The sequence below is a fragment of the Oncorhynchus masou genome, chromosome 5 (assembly GCF_036934945.1).
Source record: "Oncorhynchus masou masou isolate Uvic2021 chromosome 5, UVic_Omas_1.1, whole genome shotgun sequence".
NCBI classification, from domain to species: domain Eukaryota; kingdom Metazoa; phylum Chordata; class Actinopteri; order Salmoniformes; family Salmonidae; genus Oncorhynchus; species Oncorhynchus masou.
The window spans coordinates 83,000,703-83,010,702 of record NC_088216.1 but is presented as its reverse complement, the minus strand read 5'-3'; the positions used below and the strand labels follow the sequence as shown (position 1 = coordinate 83,010,702).

Here is a 10,000-nt window from a genome sequence, read left to right as displayed (position 1 = left end):
TTCACTGGGAGCTGGCCCTCTCCCCTCCTCTTCCTTTTCACTGGGAGCTGGCCCTCTCCCCTCCTCTTCCTCTACACTGGGAGTTGGCCCTCTCCCCTCCTCTTCCTTTTCACTGGGAGCTGGCCCTCTCCCCTCCTCTTCCTTTTCACTGGGAGCTGGCCCTCTCCCCTCCTCTTCCTTTTCACTGGGAGTTGGCCCTCTCCTCTCCTCTTCCTCTTCACTGGGAGCTGGCCCTCTCGCCTCCTCTACACTGGGAGCTGGCCCTCTCCCCTCCTCTTCCTCTACACTGGGAGTTGGCCCTCTCCCCTCCTCTTCCTTTTCACTGGGAGCTGGCCCTCTCCCCTCCTCTTCCTTTTCACTGGGAGCTGGCCCTCTCCCCTCTTCCTTTTCACTGGGAGTTGGCCCTCTCCCCTCCTCTTCCTCTTCACTGGGAGCTGGCCCTCTCCCCTCCTCTTCCTTTTCACTGGGAGCTGGCCCTCTCCCCTCCTCTTCCTTTTCACTGGGAGTTGGCCCTCTCCCCTCCTCTTCCTCTTCACTGGGAGCTGGCCCTCTCGCCTCCTTTACACTGGGAGCTGGCCCTCTCCCCTCCTCTTCCTTTTCACTGGGAGCTGGCCCTCTCCCCTCCTCTTCCTTTTCACTGGGAGCTGGCCCTCTCCCCTCCTCTTCACTGGGAGCTGGCCCTCTCCCCTCCTCTTCCTTTTCACTGGGAGCTGGCCCTCTCCAGGACTCTTAGGTCATAGTTCTTTTTGGCGGCCCTCAGTTTGAAGAGGCTCGCCCCACTGTTGTTGAGTTTGAAGGAAGCACTCTGTGCAGCCATGGTGGAAGGGAACACAGCCACCACCGTGTAGAGGTGAGCTGGGTCGCTGCCGTCGCCCTTCCCCCCTCCAGGCCCCATCCCAGCCCCAGGACCACGATGCCCTCCTGGGCCACCGTAGCCTCCACGGCCCCCGACCACCGGGTCCTTGAGCCACTGGATCTTGGCACCGCACATGGACAGCTGGTTGAAGAGCTTCTCAGCCTCAGGGCGACTGATGCCCTCTGGGAGATCTGTCACCTCCAACACCCGACTCACCACTGGAGACAGGAAGACAGAGGTCAGACAAGACACTAATATAACTTCCATACAACAACTGAATTAATACATTCAGACCTATTCCAGTCAGTCATTGTCAATAAAAGTGTATTATTAATTGACCTGCCTGTTATAATAAAGGACAAATAAAGATCAAGCATTTGTGTGTGTGGTATGTGTGTGTGGTATGTGTGTGTGGTATGTGTGTGTGTGTGTGTGTGGTATGTGTGTGTGGTATGTGTGTGTGTGTGTGTGGTATGTGTGTGTGTGTGTGTGTGTGTGTGGTATGTGTGTGTGTGTGTGTGTGTGGTATGTGTGTGTGTGTGTGGTATGTGTGTGTGGTATGTGTGTGTGGTATGTGTGTGTGTGTGTGTGTGGTATGTGTGTGTGTGTGTGGTATGTGTGTGTGGTATGTGTGTGTGGTATGTGTGTGTGTGTGTGTGGTATGTGTGTGTGGTATGTGTGTGTGTGTGTGTGGTATGTGTGTGTGTGTGTGTGTGTGTGTGGTATGTGTGTGTGTGTGTGTGTGTGTGTGGTGTGTGTGTGTGTGTGTGTGTGGTGTGTGTGTGTGTGTGTGTGTGTGTGTGTGTGTGTGTGTGTGTGTGTGTGTGTGTGTATGTGTGTGTGTGTGGTATGTGTGTGTGTGTGTGTGTGTGGTATGTGTGTGTGTGGTGTGTGTGTGTGTGTGTGTGTGTGTGGTATGTGTGTGTGTGTGTGTGGTATGTGTGTGTGTGGTATGTGGTATGTGTGTGTGTGTGTGTGTGTGTGTGTGTGGTATGTGTGTGTGTGTGTGTGGTATGTGTGTGTGGTATGTGTGTGTGTGTGGTATGTGTGTGTGTGTGTGGTATGTGTGTGTGTGTGTGTGTGGTCTGTGTGTGTGTGTGTGTGGTATGTGTGTGTGTGTGTGGTATGTGTGTGTGTGTGTGTGTGGTATGTGTGTGGTATGTGTGTGTTTGTGTGGTATGTGTGTGTGTGTGGTATGTGCGTGTGTGTGTGGTATGTGTGTGTGTGTGTGGTATGTGTGTGTGTGGTATGTGTGTATGTGTGTGTGGTATGTGTGTGTGTGTGGTATGTGTGTATGTGTGTGTGGTATGTGTGTGTGTGTGGTATGTGTGTATGTGTGTGTGGTATGTGTGTGGTATGTGTGTGTGTGGTATGTGTGTGGTATGTGTGTGTGAGGTATGTGTGTGTGTGTGTGGTATGTGTGTGTGTGTGTGTGGTATGTGTGTGTGTGTGTGTGGTATGTGTGTATGTGTGTGTGGTGTGTGTGTGTGTGTGTGTGTGTGTGTGGTATGTGTGTGGTATGTGTGTGTGTGGTATGTGTGTGGTATGTGTGTGTGAGGTGTGTGTGTGTGTGTGTGTGTGTGTGTGTGTGTGTGTGTGTGTGTGTGTGTGTGTGTGTGTGTGTGTGTGTGTGTGTGTGTGTGTGAGATGGTGAAAGCATAAGATAGTCTGTAGATCTAGAGTACGCACTGTAATGAAGAAGTCTGATGTCTTACCTACGTCAGTGGTCCCCAGGTCTGTAGATTGAGACTTCAGTGTCTGTCTCTTCCCTCTCGCCCCATGCTTCATTCCTACCTGGCTCTGAAACGCACCAACAGCACCAGGGTCAAGCAGGTTATAGGCTAGTTATAGGTTATAGGGTAGTTATAGGTTATAGGCTAGTTATAGGTTATAGGCTAGTTATAGGTTATAGGCTAGTTATAAGTTATAGGCTAGTTATTGGCTGGTTATAGGTTATAGGCTAGTTATAGGCTGGTTATAGGTTATAGGCTAGTTATAGGTTATAGGCTAGTTATAGGTTAGTTATAGGCTAGTTATAGGCAATAGGCTAGTTATAGGTTATAGGCTACACTTGAAGGGACGCGGAGGCCCGGAACAGAGACGAGAGAGGGATGGAGGGAAGGAGAAAGAGAGACACAGTACCTGATGTGAGCTGTAATTGGTCTGGCTGTGGATGAGAGGAGAGGGACAGAGGCTGTACTGGAGAGGCTGGCCCAACAGAGAGTAGCGCCCGTCACCTGCACACACATGGCACAGGACACAAACTGAAATATGAAATGTGTGTGAGCCAGAATCAAAAAGTGAACATGGGTTTAAAGGGTTGCTGGGCAAGTTGGGGAGAGATGTGTCTGTGAAAGGCCAGGATAAGGAAGTGTCTGTGTGTCTGTGAAAGGCCAGGATAAGGAAGTGTCTGTGTGTCTGTGAAAGGCCAGGATAAGGAAGTGTCTGTGTGTCTGTGAAAGGCCAGGATAATGATGTGTCTGTGAAAGGCCAGGATAAGGATGTGTCTGTGACAGGCCAGGATAATGATGTGTCTGTGAAAGGCCAGGATAAGGATGTGTCTGTGAAAGGCCAGGATAAGGATGTGTCTGTGAAAGGCCAGGATAATGATGTGTCTGTGACAGGCCAGGATAATGATGTGTCTGTGAAAGGCCAGGATAATGATGTGTCTGTGAAAGGCCAGGATAAGGAATTGTCTGTGTGTCTGTGAAAGGCCAGGATAAGGAATTGTCTGTGTGTCTGTGAAAGGCCAGGATAAGGAATTGTCTGTGTGTCTGTGAAAGGCCAGGATAAGGAATTGTCTGTGTGTCTGTGAAAGGCCAGGATAAGGAATTGTCTGTGTGTCGGTGACAGGCCAGGATAACTGTGTCTGTGAAAGGCCAGGATAACTGTGTCTGTGACAGGCCAGGATAACTGTGTGTCTGTATGTAGGTGAAAGGCAAGGATAACGGTGTGTATCTGAAAGGCCAGGATAACGGTTTGTCTGAAATGCCAGGATAACTGTGTGTCTGTGAAAGGCCAGGATAACTTGGTGACTGTGAAAGGCCAGGATAACTGTGTATCTGTGAAAGGCCAGGATAACTGTGTATCTGTGAAAGGCCAGGATAACTGTGTATCTGTGAAAGGCCAGGATAACTGTGTGACTGTGAAAGGCCAGGATAACTGTGTGATTGTGAAAGGCCAGGATAACTGTGTATCTGTGAAAGGCCAGGATAACTGTGTATCTGTGAAATGCCAGGATAACTGTGTGTCTGAAAGGCCAGGATAACTGTGTATCTGTGAAAGGCCAGGATAACTGTGTGTCTGTGAAAGGCCAGGATAACTGTGTGTCTGTGAAAGGCCAGGATAACTGTGTGTCTGTGAAAGGCCAGGATAACTTGGTGTCTGTGAAAGGCCAGGATAACTTGGTGTCTGTGAAATGCCAGGATAACTTGGTGACTGTGAAAGGCCAGGATAACTGTGTGTCTGTGTGTGTAGAGTGTAAACGGTCAGCTGAGGCAGTGTGTGAAGATGGATGTGTAGGTGAAAGAGCAAGCTCGGCAAGGTGGTGTGATGTGTGTGTGTGTGTGTGTGTGTGTGTAGGGGGGAGGGATCAGCGCAGCCATGTGGGTAAGGTGAGTTAGGTTCTCAGGGCCTGCTGGTGGCTGGTCAAAAACAACATGGACAGCTCATCATGAAGGGGTCACTGTGTGAAGGGGTCACTGTGTGAAGGGGTCACTGTGGAAGTGGGTGAAAGAGCGAGAACCAGGAGTTGGCTGGGATTCATCTCTCAATGCCAGGAATAACAGACCTGTGTTATAACAAACCTGTGTGTAGGTTCCTCAGAAGCGCAAGGGGAGGACCTTCCTCCTCAGTGAATAATACAAATTTAAAAAATTAAATATTTAAAAAAAGTTATACTTTTTAATAGAGGTCAAACAATTATGATTTTTCAATGCCGATACCGATTATTAGAGGACCAAAAAAAGCAGACACCGATTAAATATATATATTTGTAATAATGACAATTACAACAATACTGAATGAACACTTATTTTAACTTAATATAATACATAAATAAAATCAATTTAGTCTCAAATATATAATGAAACATGTTCAATTTGGTTTAAACAACACAAAAACACAGTGTTGGAGAAGAAAGTAAAAGTACAATATGTGCCATGTAAAAAAGCTAACGTTTAAGTTCCTTGCTCAGAACATGAGAACATATGAAAGCTGGTGGTTCCTTTAAACATGAGTCTTCAATATTCTCACTGCCAGCCTAATCTCTGGAGTCGATGGGCTTGAAGTCATTGACAGCACTGTGAATGAATGCTTACGAGCCTGCTGCTGCCTACCACTGCTCAGTCAGATTGCTCTATCAAATATTAAATCATAGACTTAATTATAATATAATAAAAAGACAGAAATACGAGCATTAGGTCATTAATATGGTCAAAACCGGAAACTATAATTTTGAAACAAAACGTTTATTCTTTCAGTGAACGGAACCATTCTGCATTTTATGTATTTTATCTAACGAGTGGCAACCCTAAGTCTGAATATTGCTGTTACATTGCACAACCTTCAATGTTATGTCATAATTACGTACAATTCCGGCAAATTAATTACGGTCTATGTTAGGAAGAAATTGTCTTCACACAGTTCGCAACGAGCCAGACTGGTGCATATACAGTTGTAGTCTGTAGTTTACATACACCTTAATTAACCAAATACATTTCAAATCAGTTTTTCACCATTCCTGACATTTAATCCTAGTAAACATTCCCTGTTTTAGGTCAGTTAGGTTCACCACTTTATTTTAAGAATGTGACATGTCAGAATAATAGTAGAGAGAATGCTTTATTTCAGCTTTTATTTCTTTCATCACATTCCCAGTGGGTCAGAAGTTTACATGCACTCAATTAGTATTTGGTAGCATTGCCTTTAAATTGTTTAACTTGGGTCAAACGTTTCGGGTAGCCTTCCACAAGCTTCCCACAATAAATTGAGTGAATTTTGACCCATTCTTCCTGACAGAGCTGGTGTAACTGAGTCAGGTTCGTAGGCCTCCTTGCTCGCACACACTTTATCAGTTCGGGAAACACATTTTCTATAGGATTGAGGTCAGGGCTTTGTGATAACCACTCCAACACCTTGACTTTGTTGTCCTAAAGACATTTCGCATCAACTTTGGAAGTATGCTTGTGGTCATTGTCCATTTGGAAGACCCATTTGCGACCAAGCTTTAACTTCCTGACTGATGTGTTGAGATGTTGCTTCACTATATACACTTAATTTTCCCTTCTCATGATGCCATCTATTTTGTGAAGAGCACCCGTCCCTCCTGCAACAAAGCACCCCCACAACATGATGCTGCCACCCCCGTGCTTCATGGTTGGGATGGTGTTCTTTGGCTTGCAAGCCTCCCCCTTTTCCCTGCAAACATAACGGATGGTCATTATGGCCAAACAATTATATATTTTTGTTTCATCAGACCAGAAGACATTTCTCCAAAAAGTATGATCTTTGTCCCCATGTGCAGTTGCAAACCGTAGTCTGGCTTTTTTATGCCGGTTTTGGAGCAGTGGCTTCTTCCTTGCTGAGCGGCCTTTCAGGTTATGTCGATATAGGACTCGTTTTACTGTGGATATAGATACTTTTGTACCGGTTTCCTCCAGCATCTTCAAAATGTCCTTTGCTGTTGTTCTGGGATTGATTTGCACTTATCGCACCAAAGTACATTCATCTCTAGGAGACAGAACGCGTCTTCTTCCTGAGCGGTATGATGGCTGTGTGGTCACATGGTGTTTATACTTGCGTACTATTGTTCGTTCAGATGAACGTGGTACCTTCAGGCATTTAGAAATTGCTCCCAAGGATGAACCAGACATGTGGAGGTCTACAAGTTATTTTTCTGAGGTCTTGGCTGATATCTTTTGATTTTCCCATGATGTCAAGCAAAGAGGCACTGAGTTTGAAGGTAGTCCTTGAAATACATCCACAGGTACACCTCCAATTGACTCAAATTATGTCAATTAGCCTATCAGAAGCTTCTAAAGCCATGACATCATTTTCTGGAATTTTCCAAGCTGTTTAAAGGCACAGTCAACTTAGTGTATGTAAACTTCTGACCCACTGGAATTGTGATACAGTGAATTATAAGTTAAATTAATCTGTAAACAATTGCTGGACAAATTACTTGTGTCATGCACAAAGTAGATGTCCTAACCGACTTGCCAAAACTATAGTTTGTTAACAAGACATTTGTGGAGTGGTTGAAAAACGAGTTTTAATGACTCCAACCTAAGTGTATGTAAACTTCTGACTTCAACTGTACCCTGACTCTGCTGACACTGAAGGCAAGAGAAGTGACAATTTAAGGCACCGCATTGATTATATGCAATGCAGGACAAGCTAGTTAAACAAGTAATATCATCAACCATGTGGAGTTAGTGATTATGTTAAGATTGATTGTTTTTTTTATAAGTTTAATGCTAGCTATCAACTTACCATGGCTCCTTGCTGCCTGCACTCGCGTAAACAGGTGGTCAGCCTGCCACGCAGTCTCCTCATGGATTGCAATATAAATAGGCAAAAATGCTTTTTAAAGAAATGAAAACTTGAAATGGGCCCAAATTAAATCAGCCATTCCGATTAAATCGGCCAACCTCTAATTTTCAGACAACAATACTAAATATATTCACGTCACCAAATAATTTATTAAAACAAACCATTTTTGCAATGAAGGTCTACAGTAGCCTCAACAGCAATCTGTAGGGAAGCACCATGGTTTAGCCGGAGGACAGCTAGCCTCCATCCTCCTCTGGCTACATTGACTTCAATACAAAACCTAGGCTCATGGTTCTCACCCCCTTCCACCTACAGACCCATTCCTTTTCCCACATTGCCTCATTCTAAAATGGATTCTATAAATAAATATCCTCAATCTGCACACAATACACCCCATAATGACAAAGCGAAAACATTATTGAAAATGTATTACAAATGTAAAAAAACAAAACTTATTTGCATTAGTTTTCAGACCCTTTGCTGTGAGACTCGAAATTGTGATATTTCTACAACTTGATTGGAGTCCACCTGTGGGTAAATTCAATTGATTGGACATGATTTGGAAAAACACACATCTGTCTATATAAGGTTCCACAGTTGACAGTGCACGTCAGAGCAAAAAACCAAGCCATGAGATTGAAGGAATTGTCTGTAGAGCTCCGAGACAGGATTGTGTCGAGGCACAAATCTGGGGAAGGGGTACCAAAACATTTCTGCAGCATTGAAGGACTCCAAGAACACAGTGGCCTCATTCATTCTTAAATGGAAGAAGTTTGGAACAACCGAGACTTTGTCCGCCAGGCCAAAAACTGAGAGAGAAGGGCCATGGTCAGGGAGGTGACCAACAACTCGATGGTCACTTCGACAGAGCTCTAGAGTTCCTCTGTGGAGATGGGAGAACCTTCCAGAAGGACAACCATCTCTGCAGCACTTCACCATCAGGCCTTTATGGTAGAGTGGCCAGACGGAAGCCGTTTTTCAGTAAAGGGCACATGACAGCCAGCTTGGAGTTTGCCAAAAGGCACCTAAAGACTCAAGACCATGAGAAACAAGATTCTCTGGTCTGATGAAACCAAGATTGAACTCTTTGGCCTGAATGCCAAGCGTCACGTCTGGAGGAAACCTGGTACCATCCCTACAGTTATAAAACCCTCACTCCCCCCTATCTGAGATATCTACTGCAGCCCTCATATCTCGAACACACACACACACACACACACACACACACACACACACACACACACACACACACACACACACACACACACACACACACACGTTCTGCCAGTCACATTCTGTTAAAGGTCACCTAAGCACACACATCCCTGGGTCGCTCCTCTTTTCAGTTCGCTGCAGCTAGCAGTGACTGGAACGAGCTGCAACAAACACTCAAACTGGACAGTTTTATCTCCATCTCTTCATTCAAAGACCCAATCATGGACACTCTTACTGACAGTTGAGGCTGCTTTGTGTGATGTATTGTTGTCGCTACCTTCTTGCCCTTTGTGCTGTTGTCTGTACCCAATAATGTTTGTACCATGTTTTGTGCTGCTACCATGCTGTGGTCATGTTGTGTTGCTAACTTGCTGTGTTGTCATGTGTTGCTGCCTTGCTCTGTTGTTGTATTAGGTCTCTCTTTGCATTGTGTTGTCTCTCTTGTTTTGGTGCGTTTTGTCCTATATGTATATTTATATTGTATTTATTTATTCATTTTTAATCCCAGGCCCCTGTCCCCACAGGAGGCCTTTTGCCTTTTGGTAGGCCGTCATTGTAAATAAGAATTTGTTCTTAACTGACTTGCCTAGTTAAATAAAAAGGTTAAATAAATTACATTTAAAAAATATGGTGAAGCATGGTGGTGGCTGCATCATGCTGTGGGGATGTTCTTCAGCGGCAGGGACTGGAAGAATAAACAGGATCGAGGGAAAGATGAATTGAGCAAAGTACAGAGAGATCCTTGATGAAAACTTTCTCTAGAGCGCTCAGGAGTGAAGATTCAGCTTCCAACAGGACAACGCAGGAGTGGCTTCAGGACAAGTCTCTGAATGTTCTTGAGTGGCCCAGCCAGAGCCCGGACTTGAACCTGATCGAACATCTCTGGAGAGACCTGAAAATAGCTGTGCAGTGACGCTCCCCATCCAACCTGACAGAGTTTGAGAGGATCTGCAGACAAGAATGGGAGAAACCCCGCAAATACAGGTGTGCCAAGATTGTATCATCATACACAAGAAGACTCAAGGCTGTAATCGCTGCCAAAGGTGCTTCAACAAAGTACTGAGTAAAGGGTCTGACTACTTATGTAAATGTGATAGTTTTTTCATTTTTAATACATTTGCTAAACATTTCTAAAAACCTTTTTTTGCTTTGTCATTATGGGGTATTGTGTGTAGATTGATGAGGGATTAAAAAAAAATCTATTTTAGAATAAAGTTGTAACGTAACAAAATGTTGAAAAAGTCAAGGGGTCTGAATACTTTCCGAATGCCCTGTATATCGTGGGTCTCGCATCCTCCTAAAAAAAATGACACCAGCCTCCACTGGTGTGTGTGTGTCGAGCAAGCTACCAAAGTAATATTGGTAATTCACTGGTTT

General features: G+C 44.9%; 1 protein-coding gene across 1 annotated transcript in view; it reads right to left on the bottom strand.

Annotated features, from left to right (window-relative positions):
• Window positions 1-390: 390 nt before the first annotated feature.
• LOC135530069 (R3H domain-containing protein 2-like) overlaps window positions 391-10,000 on the bottom strand; it is a 113,709-nt gene continuing 104,099 nt past the window's right edge. The window contains 3 exon segments of the mRNA XM_064958460.1: window positions 391-1,074; window positions 2,572-2,656; window positions 2,999-3,093. Of these exon segments, the coding sequence (XP_064814532.1) occupies window positions 701-1,074; window positions 2,572-2,656; window positions 2,999-3,093 (554 nt within the window). The 3' untranslated portion in view covers window positions 391-700.